We start from the raw sequence: 26,728 nt of genomic DNA, 5'->3' as shown, positions 1-26,728 counted from the left end.
TCTTGAAAAGCTTCACTAACTTGAGGCATTTTCATAATGTTTTGTTATGCCCGAATGAAAACCGAAAAACTATGATTTTTTTTTTAAATTTGTCACTTTTTCTTCAATCTTCAGTTTTCTTATTGTGTACACCCCCTCCCCAACTTTGAGTCTTGCATCATCCTCGATGCATTAAAAGACAAATTCCTAAAATAATAACAAAAAAACTACAAGCACGCAAATCAAATCAAATAAAAATAAATCACACTAACTAGCCCTCAATTTCGTCGGGGTCCATGATTGCACTTGGCACGTGCAACAAGCCTTTTAAACCCCTAGGTTACCCCTAGTGGACGAGTAAGGTCTCGTGAGGGTTTGTAGTGAACACACCCACAAAGTTCCAAAATTGCTAAGTTTAACGTCATTAGCAGGACAGGTTACCTTGACTGATGTCTATGGAGGATCATATGTTAGTTGACTTCCTTGAAAGCGAACCATAAGGTCACTCACCTTACTTTGGGGAATCATATCATGTGGAATGCATCCTTTGACCTTGTATAAATAAACCATTTTTCCTTTAATCTTTCCACGACGACACTTAAACCTTGATTTGAACAACCAAGCATAATTTTTTTAATGGACTTCTTGACTTGATGTTTGGTACCATGAAACACCTTCATCTTTGATTTATGGGTAAGCGTAACATCATGTTTCTTGGTCCATAATTTCTTCTTCACTTGTTGAAACTCGACCCCATCCAATTCTATTAACCTGTGACAAGGAAAAAGTTTCTCCAAATCGTGGTTGGTGTCAGAGAGCATATTTGCGGTATGCTCGTAGACATAATCATTGATAGTATTGATTACAAGCAGGTCGCCACTGATTGGAGGATCAGTAGTAGGTCCAAATAATAGGAATCTCAGTTTATGGCTTACAAAGGTCACATTTATCGCACCTTCCTGGCAACTAATATGAGCATATATAGTTTTCAAAAAAGGAAGATCAATGATTATACTTGGTTGTTTGTATTTGGCCAATATTTTAGAATCCATCAGAAGAAGTTGTGGGTCGGTTTTTTTAAAATTTGTTGGGTAGGGGGTGGTATTAGCCTCCACAAACCCCTCCCCAACTTTGGACGCTTCTAACTCATGAAACTCTTCATTAGACTTTTCTAATTCAATTACAGCTTTTTTAATTTCAGAAATACTCTCAGTCTCCTGATCATTTAAAGATACATAATCCTCCACCACAACCTCTAGTTCGGGTGGTGTAAGTTTATGCACTTTGTTATCAAATAATTTATCACTACATGGAAAAGCTACCTCATTCACCAGCGTAGTGTCTGAAAGATTGTCTGAAGGTTGTTGATTTAGTTGCTCATCTATATGTTCTAATTGTTTTTCAATAACTAAAATTAACTTGGAGTTGTCTTCCTCTTTGTTGAAGGTTTCATTCAACATATCCAACATTTGATCCAACTTCTTTCTGAATGAAGATTCATTTGATTCTTGGTCCTCCGGAAAACAAGGTGATTCATGGTGTTGGCTTTGAGCCGAATCGCCAGTACACCAACAATCATCATTATATCGATCATCGTATTGATCATCATTATAGTATTGATATTGGCCTAGACTTCCATACTCCCACCACATGTCTTGATTGATGTAATTATATTCCTCCATTCACAATTGAGTATTAACAAGAATATATATGTTGTGCCTTGTTTGCAGACACCGGCGTACCTACACAAAAACAAAAAAAGAGTGAAGATTTTAAACTAAAAATAAAACTAAAAAAAAATGTAATGACTACTTTAACACAATAATTTAACACAATAATTTGATCGAGGTCGTTGTCTCGATCAAAAATAAACCAACTAACCTAAGTAGACAGGGTAAGTCGGGTCAAATCCACGAGGAGTTTGTGGTCAAACTTTGTGCTATAGTAGTCAATGAAAAAGAACTAATACTTGCAATCATCACGAAAAAAGATTTAAACTAAGATTTAAATAAAAAAAAACTAGAAACTTTATACTGCAAACGATTACCAATGAGAAAAACAAGGTTACTTCAGGTTTAGTGTTAGATGATTAAGACTCACGTGTTTATCTTCCCTTAAATTCCAAATTAATTATGAAAACATAACTAAGGTCAATTAACATGCAATAAATAACTTTGGGCACACAATATGTTATCCCTACTAATTGTCTTACTCCCTATGTCTAAATGGATTAGGAACAATGAGTGGCTTGGCAATATTATGTCTTATGATTACCAATTACAATGTTTAGCATTTAAAATCACAATTTTGGAATAGTATATGTTGATTCAACCGATCGTCTTAGTTCCTAAGCTATATGAATTAGGCACGATTAGTGAATTGACAATAAACTATCTTAATTGTAAAATTAAACACATGAATAAAACCCAAATTCAATTATCACTAATAGAAATCATAAATTTAAGAACATATAATAACCAAAGTTGATTGGAATAGAAGTAATAATCAAAACATGTTCATCAAATCATCCTAAACATTCCCGGAAGTAACCTAGGTGGTTTAGCCTTCCATAGAATTCACCTAACACAAAACTTGAATAAAAACAATGTAATTCATAATAAAATTCATAAACCAACTTGAAATCATAAAACTAATAAAATCTAATGATCAATCAATCATGGAACGATGAAACCTTGGAGAAGAAGTAACAAAATCTGGAGTTTGATGAAGATCCACCGGTTGAACGACTTCAATTGTTTAATGATGATAAACTTTGTGATTTGTAGCCTCGGATTCGGAAATTGATGATCAGAAACGCATTTGGAGAAGGTTTGAATGTGTTTGGAACCCTCCAAAACTGTGTAAAACCGCAGGGGAGAAGTCCCATTTCGATTAGGGTTAAATCTCCTATAAATAGGTGCTGAAAAACTGATTTTCGGAGCTGTTTTCCGCGTCGGCGTCCTAGTAGGCGTCCTAGATGTAAGTTAGGATGTTTGGGCGTCCTTCAGGACGTTTTACATGCCTTCTGTCGTCCTTGATTTGCACTTGAAAATGACCTAAAACGGGTAGGCGTCCTAGGTGGCGTTTTAGACGCGTTCTAGGACGTCTTTCATATTTGTTGCCCCTTTTTGGTGATGAAAACGGTAGAATCAGTAAAAATACAAAACATGAAAGTTGTAGGAAATTTTGTCTAGTTTCCAGAACTTCTTCATTCATGTCAATTGGAGCTATAGATCTTCAGATATGATCAAAACATTGAAGAGTGGTCAAATTTCTCAGCACCATTTTTCTTCATTCTTTTAGCAATTCATCTCTCATACTTGTTAGCTTCCTTTTGCTCATTTTTCTTGCACGTTCCGCCCACTTTAGCACTAAGTAGTGTCCTGCACATAATGTTCAACATTTCATCAAAGTAGTGTCATTCTTGGACAATTATGCATCAATTCAACATATTTAGTACAATTTATTGTGCTATAAATATAGACCGATCAGCTAGATGCTTATCAATAGGGGGAAGATCTACTCTTGTAAAATCGGTTCTAGGAAGCATTAGTATATATTATATGTCGATATTCAAGACACCGGAAGGAGTTTTAAAAACTCTTGAAGACTTGCGAAGTAAATTCTTTTGGGGTGGTGAAGGTGAATCTCGAAAATTACATTGGGTGAGATGGGAACAGGTAATTGCATGTCGCGAAAAAGGTGGCATTGGTTTGGGTAGTCTCTCGGCGTTTAATAATGCTTTATTGCAAAAATGGCGTTGGATATTTATGGTTAATGGTGAATCTTTTTGGGCTAGAATCTTGAAATCAATACATGGTGAAGATGGTGGGTTCAATAGATTTGCTAGAGGAGGGAGAAGGCAAGGAGTTTGGGCCAATATAGTATTTGCATTCATAAAATGGATGCTAATAGTATTATTCCACTGGAAACTCTTCAAATGAAACTGGGTAGAGGGAATATGATACAGTTTTGGTCTGATGTCTGGCTGGGGAATCAACCATTAAAGGTTAGATTCGATAGACTAATCCAACTTGAAAATGATCATCTTTGCTTGGTTTGTGATAGATACAGTAATGGAAGTTGGGTTTGGGATTGGCATAGACAGATCAGAGGAAGAGTTGAGAAACAATTTTCTCAGTTGTTGGAGGCGTTACAAGGAGTAGTGTTCTCGGGTGCATCTGATAGGTACCGGTGGTCTTTAGATCCGGAGGGGGTCTTTTCGGTTAAGACTACTAGAACGTTTATTGATGGTATCACTCTGGTTGATGGCGGCCAAGTGACTACCTGGTATTCCTCACTTCCAAGAAAAGTTAATATTTTTCTTTGGAGGTTGATTTTAAACAGATTACCTACTAGATTTAATCTTTCAAAAAAAGGTATGGAGTTAGTATCGATTTTGTGTCCATGTTGTGATTCGAGAGGTGGATCAACAGAGCACATTTTCTTTCAATGTGAGATGGCTTCGACTCTTTGGTCTCATATCGCTCATTGGTGTGGAACGACTTTCCCGGGTTCATTTTTGTTCAAAGAATGGCTTTCTTGGGTGGACGATCAACCAATTTCTCAAAATAAAAAGTTACGGTTACAAGTGATTTTGGTAACTACGTGTTGGGTGATTTGGAGATTTAGAAATTCCTTGGTGTTTGATGGGGTTCAAATTAGGAAAGATACATTGTTTGATAATGTTATTTTGCATTCGTTTTCTTGGTTAAAATTTCGAGCTTCCAAGTCCGATGTACTTTGGAACGCTTGGATTCTGAATCCTTTGTAATTTAACATTTGTCATTCTAGCATTTTGCTAGAATTATGAATATATGGGTCTTAAGTTGTTCAAAAAAAAAATATGTTCACCCTTCAATACTCCCCCTGGTACTTAGAAGATGCTCGAAAAAATTAAAACTGTTGTGAAGTAATATGTTCATGAGAGAAGCTTGGAATCCAAGTGGAGTTTCGTGATTAATTCTACAAAAACTGAGATTTACACCTAATTACATGATTAATAGTTATTTGAAATATTTGTGCCAATGCAAACACATTTTATCCTTTACGATTATGCTGTTTAGTTGTATACGATATGTTGTTTAGAATACAAAATTAATTGTGATCCAACAGATTTTATAATATCAGGATATTGATTTGTATGTTCTAAAATCAACTTTGATTCTTCTACTATGAAAAAATAAAGATATTTTGGGGTTTGAAGGTGCAAATGAGTTTGTTTTGTATTTAGGCATATCTTAAAGGATCGAAGGTGACAAAAGGTCAAAGGACAAGTAGCTAAATGCCTAAAAGTAAAATATAAAGTTAATTTGTTTCTGTAATAAGTTATTAGCAAAAAGTAACAAAAACTACATAACAAGCTGAAGAGTAACAAAAATGTCAGAAGTGGGATTTGAACCCACGCCCTCTCTCGAAGACCAGAACTTGAGTCTGGCGCCTTAGACCACTCGGCCATCCTGACTTTTGTGTTTTGTAATGGATATTTTATTTCCTATTTAATAGTAAAGGCAAACAAAAAAAAAGTACTTGTTAATTTGTTATTATCACCAACCAAATGATTTAAATTAAAGGTGAGCAAATTGTGTTATATCATAACTAATGAATTTTATTTTTAAATTTTTCATAACTAATTGATACGTAAATTATTATAAAGACCATATTATTGTTAATGACCCGCAATTTATCCTCACGTGTTAATTCATCAATGTATTTTAATTTTTAAACAAACAAATTAATAAGAAGACAAATTTTACTACATATCAAAGTTGCAAACATCTTGATGTTGTGTATATTTTTTCCATAACCAATTAGCAGTTAAGTCTCTAACTTGAATCAATTTATCTTGACCGGTCATATCTAAAGGAAAGTCTCTTAAACCACATTCAAACCTTTCTCGTGGTCTTAAAGATTCTCATCACCATATGTAGTAGTGAACAAATTGTCTGCCCATATGTATGTAATTATGTGATGCACATCATGCATGCTTGACGTTTTAACGGATAGTTTGGTATATCTCACAAAATGTGAATCTTTTTTAAGAGCACCAAATGCTCGTTCTATGACACTCTGAACGGATGCATGTTCGGGTTGGGTGGGTGTGGCAGTGTGGGTGAATGTTGGGGTTGGTGTCAATGAGCGGGTGTATGTGTGTATTTGAGAAAATTTTGGAATTGAGAAGCAAAGTTACTTGTAATTTAGCAATCTTAAAAAAATATATTAAAGTAAAAAAGTATATTAAAGTAAGCATGTTTTCAAAAATTTCATTATGCTTAGAAATTGTTTCTGGAAAACAAGGTATTGCTATTTTTCCACAACCAGAGGGGTCATCAATCTTTCATCTATGTAAAAGACAATGAATTTTCTCATCATCATAGAAACTTATCAGAGACAGTAAATTTTCTCATCATTATAAAAACTTATCAGGGTTTTATATTATTCCTTCCCTACCACATTGACGAACATTTCTATATTGTTGTTGCCACCAAGAAACGATGATTCATCTACATATATTTATCACAACCTTTCTCATGGTTCCTTATCTCAAAACAATACAAGAATGGAATGAATATAATCACTAAGTTTGCCAAAATTTGTAGTATATCACCAAACGACCAACCTTTGAAAATGTAGGACAAAATTGTCAAGACCTTCACAAAGTGAATTTTACCAAAATAACTTCACCTATTAGAATTCCACAATATAAAATATACATTTTATATATTATTTATTAGGTGTGACACTCGTGTATTACATGGGTTAAATAAAAAAATTAAATATCAAAATGTAAACATTAAGTATTTTTTAAAATTAAAATTTAAAATAAATTACACGAATGGTCCTTATGGTTTGGGATAATTTGCGTGCTTGGTCCATAACTTATTTTTTTAACTTGGAAGGTCCCTACTGTTTGTTTTTGTTACGTGTTTGATCCCTATTGTTTGTTTTTATTACGTGTTTGGTCCCTATCTTACCTAAGAAGACTATTATTTAAATAGGGAAAAAAGATGGGGTAGGTAAGGTAAGGTGAGCGGAGTGGGATTAAGGGTGTGTTTATTTAAATAAACTAAAAAATAAGGGCAAAATAGTATTTTTAGGTAAGACAGGGACCAAACGTATAACAAAAACAAACAATAGGGACCTTCCTAGTTAAAAAAATAAGTTAAGGACCAAACACGCAAATTACCCTAAACCATAGGGACCATTCATGTAATTTATTCTATGTATTATGTGGCTTTTTAATTTTAAAATTAAAAAAAAAATAATAATAATAATAATAATAATAATAAAATAGAATTTGACATGTGGATATTATTTATTTCAAAAATATCACAAAATGACAATTGTCAAAACTTATGAAAGATTGACATGTGACAAAATGGATATTCATGTATTCGAGTAGATTTTTTAAGATTTTCTGTATTAAAGAGCATTCATAAGGCAATTTTGCAAAATGAAAGATTATTTTGTTATAAAGCAGTCATTAGGAGTCCATCCATTTTGGATACTTTAGTCAACCTCCAACTGGATGCCATTTGTTTTTTACTTGATAAACTTAACAAACTTCTCTGAAAATTTTTAGATATCATTTATCAAGGGAAAAACAAGTAAAAGTTATTATATTTTGGTCATTTTATTGTTTAACCACCACATTTCAGCTCTATTGACAATATTTTCCAATGCGTCCCACTTGACTTACTATAGCAGGTTAAACAATATAAAGTTTTGTCAATATCCTATAGCTTTAATGGAATATTTTATAGCAGGTTAAACAATATAAAGTTTTGTCAATATCCTATAGCTTTAATGGAATATTTAGACACTAAATATCCCACTAAAGCTATTACATTTTGACAAAAATTTATTTATATTACACTTTGACTCGAGTGGTTTTCATTAACAAAACGAAAATACATGGCTTAACCACAAAAGAACCAAAATAAAATGGGCTTTATGCAATTTGCCCACACAGATATCATCAAGTAATGAGAAAGACGAAACAAAATATTACAAGTTGTTTGAACAAAAATCATGGGGTATAGGTATACAAACAAAGTATAAAATAAAATATAAATAAATAAAACCGTTTTAAATAATACTTTAAAAAAAACAGAGTAAAACAAAATTAAATTAGCTTCAAAACTGGGCACAATTGGGTGGCTAATTAATATCTGACAACTTGCGTTTTGTTGTTGTCATCACGATTGTTTCTTCCATAAGGATTACTGTCACTAAATCCATTTCTGCTTCGTGTTTTCTGCCTGAACTTTGATGCATTGCTGTCTATGTTTAGGTTTACCTTCGGAGGGTTTGAAAAGCAGAATGATGCTGCAACAGCCTATTACACAATATAAAATTTTAAAACAACAAATTTCAGAAACTAAAAAAAAATGGACATATAATAATTAAAAAGATAAAAAACAAAATACCTGCATATCTAGGCGATGAACATTAAAAATGTCCTTCATGGAATGTGAGTTATAAGATAACAAGTACGATCTGTATGCATCTTTCGCAGACTTGTTCAAGTAATAGTTATTGGCAACCAGTTTCTCCTGCATAATCCAATTATTAAAAATAATAATAATAATTTTGAAAAGTACAATAATGCCCTTATTGATACGTACCAGATGAGACTGCACATTTGCCATTTTCTTTTCATCAAACTCGTACTCCTTAACAGGTACTTTTGCAGCCTTTTAACATACAACAAACACAAGAATTTCAATTTCAATATATATATTGAAAGTTGAAACTCAACACACACACACACACACACACACCTTGAGGTATCGAAGAAACTGTAACTCTTCAGGGATAAGAAAAAGCAATGCATTCCCTTTTGCACCTTCTCCACGAGCAGTTCGACCCACTCGATGGATATATTCCTTAGGTTCATCTGGAGGATCATATTGCACAATCCAATCCTATAAAAAAAAAATTTTAAAATGTATGGAGATTTAGTGTTTTAAGGTGAATTATATAAAGGGAAAATGAACATATACCACTGATGGGATATCAAGACCACGAGCAGCAACATCAGTACATAACAAAATCCCTTTTTCAGCTTTACAGAAATCAAAAAAAGTTGTGGTTCTTTTCTGCTGTTTTTGTTTTCCATGGATATCAAAACAATCGACTTGAATGTATTTGAGAAGCTCAGAGTGGAATTTAACAGAATTGCATGAAGAAAAGAAAACCATGACTTTCTTTGACAGATTCCTTTTCAAGAAAGAGTAGAGAAGTATGAATCTCTTTGCACTTGGCACCACACAATACCCTTGTTGCAATCCTTCATTTGTCACCTACACCCCAAAACATCATCATATTATAAACTATATAAAACATAACTTGAAATTGAAAACTCAAAAATATAGTTAAAAAAAAAAAGAAAGAGAATGTTTTTGCTTACTCTTGTCCTCCCATCATCTACATCAATGTACACTGGAGTAGTTTGAAATGATAAGCGTGCAAGATCCTCAACCTGAGAAAAAAGTATATAAACAAATAAGATACAAATAGCTAGAGTTTTCAAGGTACAATGTTTGTAATAGAAAAAAATTAAAAAACTTATTACAAATTGTGAAGGAAAGAGGTTGTACCTTCTTTGTCTGAGTTGCAGAAAAGAGAGCAGTTTGCCTTGTCTGCATATTACAGAGAACAGAGTTCAGTTCATTAATGATACAAAAGCTAACTACCACAAGGGTAATATAGTCAGTTAATATGAATAAAAACACATGAAAGAAATAGCAACATACTTTCTTTTACAGCATCCAACTTTCATTTGTTTTTAGTAAAGCATTGTAATGTGGTGCTATTTCTTGCATTTCTTATAAAAAAAAAAACAATATTATGCAAAGTAAAAAGGAATCATACCTTGGGTAAGATTTTAATTATCTGCTTCATTTCCTCTTCAAAGTTTGCTTCCAATATTCTGTCAGCTTCATCAATCACAAAGCACTGCAAATCCAAAAATTGATTGATAGATCCAATTGGTCATTTCAAATCAAGATAAGAGATTAAATTACCACTTAATGGAGAAAGTCAGAAAAAGAGACTTTCCCCATTTAGCCCTTGCTTTTTAAAAATTTGCTTTGTCATTCCATTTCCTCAAGTATCAGTTAATAATAAGAAAACAAGATGAAATGAAAAAAGGTACCTTTAGGTTCTTAAAAATAAAGCCTTTTGTATTCTGAAGATGATCAAGAAGTCTTCCAGGGGTAGCTACCAATAAATTTACTCCTTTCACAATACGCTCAGACTCTGTTCTTCTTCCTGCACCACCCATAACCAACCCTAGAGTCTGTGAATGATACTTGAGAAGATCCTTTGCAACTGCATGAGTCTGTAAAAAATAAACAAGATCACAGAATCATGTTAAATTCAACTTCTAAAACATTTTCAAATGTAATACATTTATTATATACCTAACTATTTATGATTATTAGTTGTGTTCGCTTCATGATCCAAACAACATAACTGTAATTAGTAAATAGCAAGGTAGAACATGAACCTGTATTGCAAGCTCCCTTGTTGGACAGATGACAACGACACCAGTTCCATTTCGAGGAGCAAAGCAAGCATGATATAGCAATTCAACTGCTGGGATAAGAAAGGCTAAAGTTTTCCCAGAACCTGTTCTTGCAGCTCCAAGAACATCCTTTCCTTCCAAAAGAGGAGGAATTGACCTAGCTTGAATCTGCAAATCATAATATACAAGTTAAAGACAAGTCACAAGTTCAATCGCATTAGTCGCATAGGTAAGACTACAAGCGCAAAATTTACCTGAGTCATGTACTGAAAACCCATATCAAGAATAGCTTTCTTTGTTGGTTCAGATAAGGGTAAAGAAGTAAATGAATCGCTACTCATGATTCCAGAGTCGCCACCACTTTTCTTCACCTTCTTCTTTGTCTTTGTCTCTGTCTCCTTTTCCGCCTCTTCTTCCATGTTCATACCCTCATCACCTTCTTCCTCCTCTTTATTATCATCTGTCTCTGTGTTTTCCTTTTCTTCTTCGCTAGATTTCTTCTCTTTCTTCTTCCTCTTACTTTTCTTCTCTTTCACCGCTGTAACTTCCTCTTCCTTCTCACTGTCATTGATTTCTGCTACTTCCTGTGCTACCAAATCAGGCTCTTCCTCTCCACTGTTCTTCTTGTTCTTGTTCCTCTTTCGTTTCTTTTTGCTATTAGAACCCTCGCCATTTTCGATTTTGAAATTAGGGTTTTTCTCAAGAGCCACCATAGCAGGCAGCCACACTTTCACTGTTTAATCTCTGCAAATTTGTGTTCGTAACTTTGGGATGTTGCCGCTGTTTCGGCCTGTTGTTTTGGAGGCAATGAAAATAAGAATTAGGGTTTAAGGTGAGAGCGTGAGGGTTTGCTAACGGTAGCTTGGCGATGAGAAATATTAATAATGTTTTATAGAGTACAGAAATGGTCCCTATGGTTTGTTCCAATTCTCAAGTTTGGTCCAACCTATGAGAATGGATAGGGCCCATCATTATTGTGGTTTAAAAAAGTTGCATTAGCCATCCCTGAGGCACACGACGTTACTTATACTCCGTCAAAAACCATTAGGTGGGCATTTTTGCCAATTCCTTTTTGTCTTCTTCCCAAATTCTATATCTGTAGGGAATTGATCTCATAAGCTTTTAAATTCAGTTTCCTACTCAATATAGCTTTCGAACTTAAACCCTTCCTAAAATTGACTCTTGAAAACCAAATAATGGTGATATGTGCTTTGTGGTCGCCATGCGATTGTATACACATCATGAATTTATCTCAATTCAGGTAGGCATTTTTGGGGTTGTCCGTCAAATGGCTCACAATGTTTGTTTATCGGCTGTGTTGACCCACCGGTGTGCTAGGGTTGTCGTTATCATCCCAAGATTACTGAGGGCAAGAAATAACTTGGAAGCAACATTAGCATATACAAGGATTTATAATGCCCTATTTTTCTTGTCTTAGGTTTTTTTTTTAATCATTTTCTTCAAAATGGGTCATTGCAGCGGTGTTATAGAATTCAAGTAGGTACAACTTGTAAGATGTGTTGGTTCCTATGATTGTAGTAATGGGACTAAAATGGTGTTGGTTTGTTGGCATTAAGCCTTGCTTTTGACTATAATGTTTAAGTGTTAAATCATGATTTCTATATAATGTTTTGTTTGGCACAAACGGTGTACAATGTGTTGGTTGTTTGTTGTGGAAATGGTACTAAATTGTAAACAACATAAGATCATAAACTTAAAACCATAAAATTGCAAACAACACAAGATCATTAACACACAACTACATTAATCCACATCATAACACCGCGACTACATTTTAACTATAAAAGTGCAAGCATCACAAGTTCTTAATGTCATTGGTACATGACTTGATCATGACTAAGGTTTACTCTACATCATAACACCACAAAACCTAATACTTCAAAATAGTTCATTACACCAAAATCCTATTGTTTTCAGGGACACATAACTTAAAAGAAACAATTCATAAATCCTATTTATATTGTTGCATCTTTTCCTTGCTCTTGCTCATTTTTCATGCTTTCTTACTGCCTTCACCTTCACCCATTGACCTTTTAGACACCCTTTGACCTTTTAGACAACTAGATATGGCGTTTCTGTATTAGACCACTACTATGTATGTCTAAATCATCTAACAGAGTATAGATGGTCACCACTGACTAAACTCAGTCTTTTGGTGTTAATGAATCATACTAATCCAGTGAAAAGGGATCGTAGGTTTATTTGTATACTCTACCCCCCCCCCCCCCGGTGGTTGCCTTTATTGACTAACGCTTGCTGCCAAGGACTCCCCAAATAAGTATAGTCAACTCATTACTTACAGTGATCCTTCATAATAGATCTTATAAGATCATTGTTATAGGATTAATATATAAGGATCGGTGGGATGGGTAACTAAGGGCAAATTGTCTTATACATATTTATATTGTGTTGTTAGATAACAGTTGGTTTTTGCAGGTTTATTGATTATATGTTATTATCATAATAACATTGTGGGATTGAAAACCATATGTATCTCACCACGTTTCCAAACCCGATCCACTCCATTTATATGTATCACATGTAGCGGTGTTAAGATTGTTGGAGACTTGAATATGATGTTGAGTGTTTAAAGAGAAGACTTGCAATAGTATTTAGGACCGTAAGTCTTTACTTTATAACATATGTTGTAGATTGATTATGACATCCTTAGAGTTTTTGTATTTTGAAACAACATCATTACTCAAGATATTTTAATAAAACGAAAATTTTCCGCAAAATGTTTTATTATACTTAGATTTTCCACAAACAAATATATTATGATTTTTAAAGTGTAAAGAAAAGTTTTTTTTATCTTTTGTTTCGAAAAATAAGGGATGTCACAATTATCAATATAATCCTTATAGTTATATATAGGAATTATCCATTAATTATCTCTAATAATTAATAAAATTCCTTTAGCACAATTAATTAATCCCGTTAACTAATTTTTAATTATTTATTAACACTTCAATAAATAATAGATTATTTCCTCTCATTGAGAAAATTATAGGATTTGTCACTGGTTCAAGTGTCAAATTATGTGTTTAGTCCATAGTTTTAAAAATTAGATCGGATCGTCTCTTATATGTTTAAACATGCACGATTGCACGCTTGATCCATGCAATATTGTTTTATTGTGATTTTAGTATGTATCTGATCTGAAATGACAATAATTCCCCTTTATATTTATTTTCAATTAATTTAATATGTTTATTATTATTTAAAATTAAAAATAGGAAATACGACCCATTCCCCTCACCATTTACATTTACCCTACCCCACCCTACCGAAGAACTGATGGCCTTTTCCTCTCTTCTTTGTTCTCAATAAAGAACCATCGATCTCTTTCTTTCTTAGAGGGTGTTTGAGATTTCATTTTGAGCCTCAAAATGTCTTATTGACTTATGGTGGTGAGAAAATGATTTTTTTTAAAAGTGTTTGAATTAATTATTGTTATGGAAAAGTCAATAAGTCAATAAGTTGTTTTTTAAAAAATGTTTGTTTTGCCTTAACTTATACATGTTGTAACACCCAAAAATTTAAGCCAATTTAAACTTTTAAAAACATTCCAAACCATTAAAAATTCATTACAACTTTGTTTTCAAAATGTATAATATCAGAGTTTTCCCATAAACATAGACAAAACATGAGGAGTTGTACGATCACGCCTTCGCCTTGCCGCGATCCCCTGATGTACCTGAAACAATAAACTGAAACTGTAAGCCCGAGAGCTTAATGAGTTTCCCCCCAAAATACCCATACCCGCAACAATACACATATAATCATAAACAGCATATTATGGGTCCAGTCAACCATCGGGTTGGAATACCCCAGGCCCTCAACCATTCGGTTGGAATGCCAACACACTATGGGTCTAATCATCCTCGGGATGGAATACCCCAGGCCCTCAACTATTCGGTTGGAATGCCAACACACTATGGGTCCAATCATCCTCGGGATGGAATACCCCAGGCCCTCAACCATTCAGTTGGAATGCCCAGGTCTATTGGCTTTCGCACAAAGCAGATAAGCCTCAACCGCTAAAACAAACATGTGCATATATAACATATAATCACGTAACAGTCTATAGACAATACTTGATCTAACGAATCATACTACAGAGCACATAACACCATCCTATCTACCAGGATGCCGATCTAACAGATCATACCACATCTCATATTATATTATCCTACCCTCTAGGATACCGATCTAACAGATCATTCTAGCATAACATAACCGTATAACAATCCAAAGGGTCGGCCTTGGTGCCGTAGACCCTTGAGTATAGTGAGGAAAACTCACCTCACAACTGTCGTCTGAAACTAGAAAGCTCAACTCCCGGATTCACCAACACGAGCTCCCCCACCTATAGTTACCATAAGACCCTTTTTCATAAGTTCCAATTTACCAAAATACCCTCAGAAGTCAACTGGTCAACTCTTGGTCAAAGTCAAAGCCCACAGTCAAAGTCAACAGTCCATGTTGACTCGACTCGTAGAGTGCAGTTCACCGACTCGTCAAGTCCTTTCCGAACTCGAGAAGTCGTGAAATCTGTGGTTGACTCGTCGGGTTTCCCTTTAACTCGCCGAGTTCATACGTGTACAAAGATTGGGAAAAACCCTAGCCGACTCGCCGAGTCATTCGACTGACCTGCCGAGTCCAAGGCAATCTTCATCGGACTCGTCGAGTTGTTCATCAACTCGACGAGTTCATGACAATCTTCATATGACTCGCCGAGTCGACCTTGCGACTCGCCGAGTTCCTTCAATTCATCATCCATTCAGACGCTTTTTAAGCCATGCTAAGGCTCCATATTGTAGATCCAGCTTCCCAAGGCATGTTTATCACATAAAGTTGCAAACTTTACGTGCATGCAAGGCTCTAATGGACCATAATGCCAAATCTAAACTTGAAATGGGGTTTCACTAAAAAAGGAAGGGTTCATACTTGCTAAGACTGTAACTTTATGGACCTAAAGACCAAGGAGAGTTCAGATCTGAAGTTGCAACTTCAGATCTTAGCTCATACCCAAGAATAGCTTCATAACATGATAAAAAACCCTAAATTTCAACCCAAAGGAGATCTAGAGGGAATGAACGTCAAGGTAACGACTTGATACCTTCAAATGGTGCTATCTGAGGTAGATTTCAGGTCCACACAAGCTCCTTGCTGCTAGCTACTTGATCTTCAAGCTCCCTTTTCTAAGAATCTTCTTCCCAAGGCTTGGAACACACAATGGAGCACACACACACACACATATTAGGGTTTGAGAGGGACAAGAAGCAGTAAAGGGGAGGCTGGGGGAGGCCAATGATCCTTTAAATAGGGTGCAATACCCCGAGATTTAGGGTTTCATCCTCCAGCTCCTACTCGACGAGTCCCATATTGGACTCGGCGAGTAGGCCACTAAAATCCGCGACCCAACCCGCTGCTACTCGACGAGTAAGGCAACCAACTCGTCGAGTAGACCTTGAGAACAAGAAAGTTCTTATATAAAATCGATACCTGAGAATCGGGGCGTTACACATGTTTTAAGGGGTATTTTACAATCCAAAAAGTTATAAGGAGTTTGAAAAGTCAAAAATCCTAACTTATTGAAATCTCATTTTTTACGGTTAGTGAGAAGTTATTTTAAGTCTTTTTTTTATTGTCAAACACTATTTTTGACTTACTGAGTTTTCAAAAAGTCAATAAGTAAATAAGTTGTTTTTAAATGAAATCTCAAACACACTCTTATACGTTTGAATTAGAGCCAATCTCCCACGATAGGGTCACAGATGGTTGTAGATGCTTTCAAGACTGTTTTAGATATGTTATAATTAGAACCAAGTGTAGATATGTTCTGATCTATTCAAATTGAAACCATTGGTCTTTTTTCTCTTTTACGTTTAAATTAAAAACCGAGTGTAGATCCGTTTCATGACCGAGTGTACATGATCGAGTTAGAGGATTTCAAGGCCATTTCAGATCCTTTTGTTTTTTTATCGATTCCCTCAGATGATCAATTCATATAAATCGAACTCACAAACAAACTGATGTGTTTGTCTGTTCAAATGATCGATTATGTCATTTTCTTCCAGGTTTTAACGTAGATTAGTTTTTTGATCTTTTAATCTTTTTTACATATGTGATTCTTTATCAGAGAAACAATCGATGTTTCTGAAGTCATACAATCGATGGTTATCATATTTTAACCTAAATTGATTTTTGGATATTTGTTACATATGGATTGTTGCTAGATGCACCGTGTTGCTGCTTCAAGGCCTTGTTTTTGTTAGGAAATCATACAAACCATGAATATGATGAAATTGAAATCATACATGGATGGTTGATGATGGCTCTCGGAGTTGATGGTGGTTGATGACGGAGGTCATTACTAGAGGCGGTGGTCGATGGTAGAGATTTTTTAGGATGTAAAGGACTTTGAGGGCATTATGAGACCAACATTATATTTTAAACGTTTTTTAATGGGTTAATAATAAACATATAACAAATTAAGTAAAAAAGAAATTAATAATGGTAATATAGCCTTCTGATGATGGTTAGGGACGACACATACAAGTTTTAAACATATAAGAGATAGTGCGAGTTAATTTTCAAAAATAAGAACTAAACGCGTAATTTGACACTTGAACCAATGATGAATTATGTAATTTTCTCTTAAATTATTTTTTGCTACATAATCTATAGCTAAGTGTGTATCTCATACATGCTCATACAACTTATTATGTCACTAACATGTTGTAACAGTGAGCATAATTTCAACAATCTACAAGCAAAAAGAAAGAATAAGCATAGTCTTTGGTAGAATGGTAGTTCACTAGTTTGGTGAAAGGACATGGGAAGATGCCAAATTTATGCTGACGAGAGCGAGAGTTAGAATATTGTTTATAATGTTATATCATTTGGTATACTAAACAAAATTTTCTACGAAAAAAAAAGGATACAAAATAACCATAACGGATACATCATATGGCTATATAGTGGTTGATATCATCTCTCAGGACCAAAACTTATTTCAAAAACCTTTTTCGTTGTCCATAACATAGAGCATTGCATAAGATGTGAACAAGGTGAACACCATTACCATAAATTTCAGATAATGTTGTTGCATGAAAGGAGAATACCACAACTAGCCCAATACATATTAGGATTCGAGCCCGAAACTCCCACAAAACGACTCTTGACTATTTTTTTTAATATGGTTGAACAATATACCTGCAGGATAGGTGAAAGGAAACGGTAACCGCACCCAGTAACACCACACCCTAGGTGTGGTTTAGGGGTGAAACTGAAAGCTCTCCTCCCCGCCCTCTCTTCTCTCTTGATTGGATTCATCCATTTAATTGTTATCTCGGGCTCTCGGCGGTAAAACTATAATTGTATAACACAACCATGTGTCCGGTTTTTGAGCTGTAAGTATAAGTAGTAGAGTTGTAGATAAGGAGTAAGGATTAAGGACATGCATTGGGCTTTTTAGAAAAGTGGGATAAGGATTTTCTGCATTTTTTTTTTTTTTTTTTTTTTTAATTTGACCATCTTAGCCACATCTATAAAATAAATACTCATTTTACGAGTGCTCTGTTTGTGATTTATAAGATGAAATTATTTCTATAATTCTTAAAGTTTATTAATTTATGTATTACGTTTGTTTTAAATTTATAGCTTCAGTACTTCAATATTTCTTTCGTTTACAATGTTGCAATAAGGTATAATAAACTAATGTTTTTTTTTTTTTTAAAAAACCCAATAATATTCAACTACTAACATTCATCTAAAAAAATTGGACTAGACCGATCATGTTTTTTTTTACCAAATTCTAGCCAAATCGGATTTGTTCAAGTTCAACCCCATAACATGATTCGATACAAATGATAATTCTGTGGAGCAAGTATTGCTTTTCACTACAAATCAAATGACAATGAGTACCTAAGTACTCCATTTTAAGTTTTTAACACATACACTAGGTTAAAACATTTTATATTTTTACGCAACAAAATGATGTTTTAGACGAAATATATGTAACCACATTTATTTCATTCTATGACCAAAATATGCAACATTGTAATATAATATGGTACTTCTAACCTCATGACGTGGCACTAGCATTCAATGAAGACAATATGCAACCTTTCAATTTAGAGCCAAACTATGCAACAATGTAACTGGATTTGCAACTGGGTACCTCATGACAAATTGACAATACACATGTTAAATGTTTACCGTTTCACTTTTTTTTTTTACCAATCTATGTAGCTGACATGAATGAAACATGATTTGCATATTTCTTCTGAAAAACAACTTTGTTGCATAAACAAACATTCAACCCTAACTAACATTGAGGAAAATCAAATCGGTGACAATGTATTATATGAAAATAAAACACAAACCATCTTTGCTACCCCCCCCCCCCCCCCCCCCTCTTCTTTCTCAAAAGTTATTTACATATCAGAAAAAGTATATTGGTAAAAAAAAAATTAAGGTGAAAGTATTAAGTGCTTTTCCATATTTTGACCTAAACATGTTGAACATTCAATGATGAGATCTAACCTTGGGGAAAAGAAGCATGCATAAAGTCAAACAAGTTTTAATCTAAAGCAACTAGCAACAACTACTTCACATAGATGATGTCATCATCATCATCCTCCCATTCTTCATTGTCATAATTTGGATCGGTTGACTCATCTTGGTCAACTGTTGGATCCTGTGTGGTCTTCTCACCCTTTATCTTATCTAATATAGCAATCACCTAAAAATACAAATCAGTTAGAATTATTAATTATAATTATACATACATAATTACATATATGATATATACATATTTCTTACCCTGCTTCCTTTCTCTATAGAATCATCTTCAATAAAGCGGATCTCAGGGGTAAGTCGTAATTTCATACGCTTACCCAATTGACCACGTATGTATTTTGCTTTTGACTTCAACCCAGAAATGGCAACCTCCTTTCCTCTTTCATCACCAAAAACAGATACATGTACCTTAACCACCTATAAGAGAGAATAACCATAATCATTAAAACTTTTAGTTATCATTTACTAAACTAGATATGACTATGCCAAAATTACAACAATATCCATTTCCAGATGCTCATGAAAAGAGCAAAATGCAAAATTTCCTTGTTTGCACTTTTTCAAGCCAAAATTACATATCTAAAACATTGCCATCCTTTTATAGAATTGATGATAAAGGTTTGGATCCACAAGGTTCTTCCATTTTGTCAATCTTGAAGGGTACAATTATATGAAATGATTGATTAATAATCAAGCCTTTCCCTTAAACTATGCCGATTAACATTTTTCTCACAATAATTGGCTTTAACAATCTCGTATGTGTGTTTAAATAAACGAATAAATCTTACATTAAAGGGAGTTATGGGAATTACAATAGTGGAAAAGTAGTCCATCACTGCTACCAATCTGGAGGAAAAGAACAAATGTGAAGTACATAGAGCGCTTTACTTTGATTTTAGGGGCAACTAATAGGGTATATTAGCTTGATTGATCTCAAGAATGAGCAGCAAATGTAAGACTCCTTCTGATCTTGGTCAACAGGATAAGTAGTTCAGAAAAACTAGAGCTACAATTAGGCCATTGGCAAGAAGAATAACCATTCAGCAGTGGCAGACATATAACAGTTCATAAACATAATGTTGTCATTTAATAACACCAATGTAGCTTAAAGTTACTGAACTGAAAATGAGATACCAAGAACAGCAATTAACTCAATGACTTGCAACGGATTTGGAGAAAAACAAGAATACTAAATAAAAATCCAAGATCAAAGCGCTAGGGTTGGTTCATAGTCAACATATAAATTTCAAAATAAAAAGCCTCGTTTATTGACTCTTTAGGTCAATCATATACCTTCCAAACTTATATTTGCTGCTTTGATTTGAAAATTTTCCCTAGAGAGTGACACATAAACCTCACTTCTTAGTACATATAAGGTTTAACAAGTAACATAGTTATCACATTCCTTGTTCGAAACATATCAATCACGAAGTTAAAATTAGGCAATTAGACCTCAAAAGTATCATCACCTATAATGTTACCTGTAAATCGGATGAGACTTCAACATCACTGATGGTAGTAAGAGATGATAGATACCGGTCAGCACCGAGGGCAGCTTCGGGGAGAATAGCGTACTGTAAAACCTGGTCGGTCAGCAACATATCAGCTAGCTCTCTCTGTATCTGCTTCGCTACCATTTTCACCCTCCTCTCCTTCGCCATACATATAACCACCCTATCTCTACTAGTAGTTGTACTCCCGTATGGCGAAAACGTCAACGTATAACCGAATTTCGCCGCTGGAAATCGAATCGATCTCGGTAACGATGGTACGAAAGTCGACAAAGAGCAGCATGTTGTGTTGGTAGTCAGCGGAGGAGGACGGTGGTGATTGGTGGTAACGATAGACTGCGGCATCACAGAAGAAATCGTCTCCGTCGCTTCTGGAGCAGAAGAGGATACGAAAGAGAGGAAGAGGCTCTGCGAGAAAGAATAGGCTGTTCGCTGTTTGTTTAAAACCGAATAGGGATGGATGGATAGGACTATTTGGTTAGGATATTTGGATTTTTGGATTGATTTTCAATAAAATCTAATTATTATTTGAGATTTCAAATTGGTTTTGGTTTATAAAATAAGAACCGAATAATCAATAAAAAACAAATAACAATTTATTATTTATTTATTTTTAATATATCTATAATTATTTATTAACTTTATAATTTATTTATTTCAAAAAGGTTCAAAACGTTTTACCTGATAAAAAAAATTAATATGCATTTTCTCTCAAAAGTTTATTATCTATTAAATATTAAATTATAATATATCTTCTTAGTAGTTGTTTATAAATAATGTGTTTCTGATTCTTCTATAAAAAATAGATAATATTATAATTATATGTCGTTTTAAAATGTTTTAGTTTTTTAAAACCAAATTATAAAAACCGATCCAACCGAATTGTAATTGGATTGGATCGGATCGGATTTGAATTTAGTTTGAATAATTCGGATCCATGTTTTGAAAACCGAAATCAATGTGGATTTACTTAATTGGATCGGATCGAACCGATCCCTCCAAACGAACACCCCTAAGAAAGAATATCCTTTTGGCAGAAATTTTGGGGTATGATTGCAGATTGGTCCTTAAAGATTGGAAAATGTTGCACATTTTAGTTTTGGGATAAAATTATAAAACAACAATAGATTTTTTATTCCGTCCAACTTAAATCGCTCCTCTATAGTTCTATTCTCATTCTTTTCTTTTCATACATACATAGATACTTTAAAGTTAACAAGAGGTTGGATTTTATAGTTATGTCATCATCATATTTGTTTAATACAACATTATTAATCCGTTTGCAACGTGTAGTACTTGACATCATAAAAATACAAACAATACTTAACCATTTATAAAGTGTATTAATTAAACATTAACATTAATATGGTATAGTTATAAGAACAATAATCAGAAGGCCTAGTGGTTTTGGATGATGACATGGTAAGTACTCTCCCATAACCAACCCAAATTCAATCTTGTCCAAGGCACATTAGGGTTTGCTAGGAGAAGGTGTGACGTGGTTCACAACGGGACTCAATTGCCAGATAAAATCCCTCCCCCATAACCTTGAATTACATGGAAGGTGCTACGGTCGGTGGATAACAATAATTGTATATTTATAAGTAATGTTCAGTTTGAGAATGACATTATACTTTATAAAATAGTTAACATCGGTAAAATTATATCAAAACATCTCAAAGGATTTAAAACATCTTTAAAACTACGATGTGTTTATCATATATGAGGGATATCCAATGTCATGTTGATGTTTCCTCTAACATTAGTGATACATTCACACATACAAGGAAGATCGACCCTCACTTATGGGTAGCTAACTCGGTTGTGTAACAATGATTTGGCTAAATGGATTCCATAACACTCCACCAACAAGCTCACAACCTCTCAAATACATACATCAATCAAAACATATATAAGAAACACATTTATTGTTTCAAGAGAAAAAAAAACAATTTCAACATGTTTATGAAAAAAACAAACAAACTTGTTGTTGTCTTGTTCAACGACGACAACGTTAAAGAAAGAAGGAAGCGACATGAAAGCTAGCGATGGTGGCAAGGAAGGTTGCATACAGCCAATGTGTAGAGGAGAAGGAAGCACGAGACAATCGGAGAAGCATTAGACATGAGAGAGGAAATAGGCAAAAGCAACACTCATTATTTTTTATTATTATTTTTTTTATTTTTACAATACGGGTGATTCAAAGATAGGGTGAATGTTGAATCGCTAAAAGGGTGCTTAATCATTCAAAGACTCGTTATAAACTTACCAAACATCCTAATTAAATGGTTTAGGCGAAGAAACGACCATTTAATAGGTAATAGGGCGTGTTTTAGTCGTTTAATGAAAATATAAGGGGCAAAAGTCTTATAAAGTGATTGTGTAAGGGGGTAATGTACAAGTATTATCTTTATACATGTAATAAACTTTGCCCTTATTTATCGTTATCGTCGCTGCGTAAACCCTTTTAAAACCTCTCACGGCGGCAGCCGTTCTCTCATCTAGTTGAGGTTTGTTTGTTTCGATTCATGAATTCAATCAATTGTTCATATTTCAAAAACTCCTTGTTTCACCATTTAAAGGAATTGACCAATATACCCCATGACCTAATAAACCTTATACAACAACACATATCACACACGCCTCCATTCTATCGATCGTTGCTGCTCCTGTCGTTGCCTCCTCAAGCTAACCCTCCCTGCTCGCCGCCGTTAGCCATCTCCTCCCCACCGCCCAGAGATCGTCGCAGCCGACAGCAACATCGGAGACCTTCGACCCCACAGCTAAGGTTCATGTTTGTTCCTGCTGTCTGCATTCGTCTTTCTTTTTCCGGTTGTCTGCTTTCATTCGTCTCCTTTTCGATTTTTTTTTTGTGCTGCTGTCGATCTTCCTTGTTTCCCTGGTATCTGTTCGATTATTACTAACCACTTGTGTTTGATGCAGTTTATTTTATAAACACAATTTGGGGCAACAAGTGAACATATAATTCGTAGATGGCTCGTTTCTCTTTTCAAGAGTACTCTTTAGCTGTTGATATTGTCAACTCCCAGTTACGCCCAAGAGCTCCAAAAGACCTCTTCAAAAACTCTCCCCTGGTATTTCCCTATTTCACATATTTTTTTTTTTATCATTTCGGTTAACTTCAAAAAAAAATAGCAATCTACATTTGTTGATTTATTTTTTTGTATTTAGTCATTATCATTTTTTCACAAAGCTAATATTGATGTTGATTGAGTAAAATTTGAATTTGATTACAGATTGTGCTGGCTGGTTTTGGGGACTGGTGAACAACATTTGAAGCTTACAACCATTATGTTTCAAAATATCTTCCCTGCCATTGACATTAAAACAGTGAGTATTTCTTTTTGTTCCTTAAATGTTTTCATTTTTATATATAACTATGTATACCATGCATTTTTTTTTTGATGCATTTATTGTAATCTTTTAGCTCTTGTACATTTTCATTTTTTTTAATAAATTTTCAGGTAATAATCTTATAATGATTAATATTTTAAAAAGTTTAGTAGTAAATTAATAATACTGTATATAAGTTTTTTTTAAATGTATATAATTAATAATGTTTAGATTTAGTTTGTTTTTCATAAATTTTCAATCAATTTGATGAGGAATAAGTTATAAATTTTTTTGCAGGTGAAACTGTCATCATGCCAGAGAATTGTGTTTACTTAATTACAACAAGGAGACAAAGCTTATCGATTTTTGGCATTATTCTATCAGACTGCAGCCAGTTGGTGTCTCAGGTAGAATCAGAAAATTTGTGCAAAACCATCAACTTCCTCATCTCAGATCTCTTCAAGATGTCAGTGACTTTGTAACAAAGTAACGTTTCTTCAAGAATAAAAAAATGAGGGTAGATTTTGTAAAACTGTACAACTTAATGGGTCCTCTTTAACAACTCACTTTTTTATGTATATATATTTTTTATTTTAGGAAATAACGAGGAAAAGGAAGAGGACTCGGAGGAAGGTTCCGAAGGAGATGCGGAGGAGGGAAGCGAGCAAGAAGACATCATGGATGAGTAATACAATTTATTTTTAAAATTTATTTGGGTTCGATATTCATTTGCTATTTTTGGAAATTTGGATTCGCTTCCATTTTTGTGATATTATGGAAAATATATGTTTTTTTTTTCTTATTTATTTATTTATCATTTTCATTTGGCAATGGGCATGTGAAAATGTTTTATGGATCCAACACTATATCTCTTCTCCACATTCATTTTGTGGATCCCGATTAAGCAAAATTAGAGAAAACTATGAAAATTAATTATTTGTTTTTTAACCGATGGAATAGAAATGATTTTACTGTGTTTTTTAATGACAAATGTATATAATTTTATAAAATTCAATAAATTTTATCTTTTAAAAGTAGAGGAAAATGTGTTCCTATTACAATCTCATTTTTGGTTTGCATAAATTTTTATTATGTTAGTTTTTGTACAACCAATTAATTGTAATTGAATGATTGGCTAATTATATGAAAAAACCGTTGAAAATTTCATTTCTTCTTGGGGTTAATCGGTAACCATCCACAGATTATTTTATTTCATTTCATTTTATTTATTTATTTATTATTATTATTATTATTATTATTATTATTTTATGATTTGATTCCAAAATTTTGTAATTTTTCTGGTTTATCCGGTAACCATTCATACTGAGCTAATAGGCAACTTTGCTGATCTTTTTTTTTTTTTCTTCGTTATGTGGCAAATTAATTTTATGGCATTAAGAAGTATAAGCGTTGTTTTTGTAAACGTTTTACAAAGTTATTATCGGTTAAATTTTATAAAAGAAATCCCTGTATGGTTAAACACGCAAGTGAATAACTGCAATAATTTTCACCTTTAAATAACATATACAATAGAGTTGAAGTTATGGAGTATATCTTTATCTTTATAATCTATCTAAAAGGTTAGAGATAATTTATTTTTTCAAATCATATTGATTTGAAACCTAATAGATCTTTTATATTTCTTAATTAATAGCATTTACAATATTTATAAATTTCAATAATTTTGCGTATTCTCTAATTATATATGTACCTATATTAGTACTATTTTTTTCTCAGGAAAGCCTTTATGTAGTTGAATGTATCATTGTATTGTGATTCAAAAACCTTTCATGTAGTTCAAACGTTTACGATTCAAATATGAAATGTTGAAAAAATAGATTATGCCGCATCAATGGTAATTATAATATGATTTTTTTTTTATTTTAATTCAAAAAGCTTTCATGTCGTTCATGAGTTTACGATTCAAATAGCAGTAATATTTTTACACAAAAATATTTCATGTAGTTGAAGCGTTTGTGATTCATATATAAAGAGTTGAAGAAATTGGTTATGTCGCATCAATCGTAATTATAATATGATTTTTTTTATAATAATACTTGAAATTTGATAAATACTTGAACAAAGCCTTTTCAATTTTAAACCACTCTTTTGTATGACTTAGTGGAAGTATTTTGGGACTTAATAGAAGCAAAAACAAGAGCTCAAACCCATAAACTCTTTCATTTTTCTCATTTTTTTCCTGCCAACATGTCTCTCGATACCCTCTCTCTGTAGGTATCTCTTTGGGGGTTTTTCTTCACCAAAACAAGACACAAAGCTTCATAATTAGAGGTATACTCATGAAGAATGAAAAAGGTCATGGCTCTCCCATGTTTATTGGTTCTAAACTTACTTTAATTTCTTTTTTTGCCATGTAGATTCTGTTCTTGGGTTTAGAGGTTTATGTTGTGTTTTCTCTTATGATTTTGATTTAACACTTAATATTAGTGTTTAGGAATGATAATCTATTGTCTATTTTTATCTGTCTTTAACCATATTCATTTGAAATTCTCAAAACTATTCAACATATGCTACTTGAATGATTATTTAATTGAAATAGTTTGGCTATATAAAGCACACTTGCTTGTTTTCTCTTTTCACATTGTAATTATAATAAAAGTCATCTTACTAACACTATATCGATTTGAAACTTGCATAACTCTTCATTTTACCTTATTAATTTGATATATTATTACTAAGTTTTCAATTTAACATGGTATATGATATGTTTTACAATTTAATT

At 33.4% G+C, this 26,728-nt stretch overlaps 2 protein-coding genes, 1 long non-coding RNA gene and 1 other non-coding gene across 7 annotated transcripts; 1 reads left to right on the top strand and 3 right to left on the bottom strand.

Moving 5' to 3' along the window:
- Positions 1-5,359: 5,359 nt before the first annotated feature.
- TRNAL-CAA (transfer RNA leucine (anticodon CAA)) lies at positions 5,360-5,443 on the bottom strand. Its single transcript has one exon. It is a non-coding gene; the product is annotated as a tRNA-Leu (tRNA).
- A 2,519-nt stretch (positions 5,444-7,962) lies between these two features.
- Positions 7,963-11,380, bottom strand: LOC145107437 (P-loop containing nucleoside triphosphate hydrolases superfamily protein). The gene is made up of 11 exons (XM_079044333.1): positions 10,765-11,380; positions 10,493-10,678; positions 10,139-10,324; positions 9,856-9,939; positions 9,582-9,623; positions 9,392-9,463; positions 8,985-9,284; positions 8,763-8,906; positions 8,607-8,675; positions 8,409-8,534; positions 7,963-8,317 (listed from the first exon to the last, which is right to left on the bottom strand). Exons 1-11 carry the CDS (start codon positions 11,221-11,223, stop codon positions 8,144-8,146), a joined length of 1,842 nt encoding a protein of 613 aa, XP_078900459.1. The 5' UTR covers positions 11,224-11,380; the 3' UTR covers positions 7,963-8,143.
- Positions 11,381-19,011: 7,631 nt separating this feature from the next.
- LOC145107436 (ribosome-binding factor A family protein) lies at positions 19,012-21,075 on the bottom strand. The gene is made up of 3 exons (XM_079044332.1): positions 20,602-21,075; positions 19,364-19,537; positions 19,012-19,283 (listed from the first exon to the last, which is right to left on the bottom strand). The coding sequence occupies exons 1-3, from the start codon at positions 20,974-20,976 to the stop codon at positions 19,146-19,148; spliced, it is 687 nt and encodes a 228-aa protein (XP_078900458.1). The 5' UTR covers positions 20,977-21,075; the 3' UTR covers positions 19,012-19,145.
- A 2,018-nt stretch (positions 21,076-23,093) lies between these two features.
- On the top strand, positions 23,094-24,816 carry LOC145168510 (uncharacterized). Of its 4 annotated transcripts, none has more exons than XR_013741905.1 (5): positions 23,094-23,419; positions 23,575-23,726; positions 23,889-23,982; positions 24,283-24,471; positions 24,583-24,816. It is a non-coding gene; the product is annotated as an uncharacterized LOC145168510 (long non-coding RNA). The 4 variants fall into 4 exon arrangements; XR_013741906.1 differs by having other exon boundaries at positions 23,094-23,463; XR_013741903.1 differs by having other exon boundaries at positions 23,094-23,726.
- Positions 24,817-26,728: the final 1,912 nt, after the last annotated feature.

Source organism: Lactuca virosa, chromosome 4 (assembly GCF_052849685.1).
Source record: "Lactuca virosa cultivar CGN04683 chromosome 4, Lactuca_virosa_CGN04683_v6, whole genome shotgun sequence".
Classification (NCBI taxonomy): domain Eukaryota; kingdom Viridiplantae; phylum Streptophyta; class Magnoliopsida; order Asterales; family Asteraceae; genus Lactuca; species Lactuca virosa.
Note: the sequence above shows the minus strand (reverse complement) of the source record. Positions and strands in the feature narration are given on the sequence as shown.

Bases quoted from the DNA above. Each gene is read 5' to 3' on its own strand.
- LOC145107437 (XM_079044333.1), bottom strand. From the start codon at position 11,223: ATGGTGGCTCTTGAGAAAAACCCTAATTTCAAAATCGAAAATGGCGAG. The intron at 9,940-10,138 runs GTACCTTTTTTC...TTGGATTTGCAG, and splicing joins TTATTTTTAAGAACCTAAAG to TGCTTTGTGATTGATGAAGC. The intron at 9,285-9,391 runs GTAAGCAAAAAC...TTTGGGGTGTAG, and splicing joins TAGATGATGGGAGGACAAGA to GTGACAAATGAAGGATTGCA.
- LOC145107436 (XM_079044332.1), bottom strand. From the start codon at position 20,976: ATGCCGCAGTCTATCGTTACCACCAATCACCACCGTCCTCCTCCGCTG. The intron at 19,538-20,601 runs GTAACATTATAG...TCTCTCTTATAG, and splicing joins AAGTCTCATCCGATTTACAG to GTGGTTAAGGTACATGTATC. The intron at 19,284-19,363 runs GTAAGAAATATG...TTGTATTTTTAG, and splicing joins CTATAGAGAAAGGAAGCAGG to GTGATTGCTATATTAGATAA.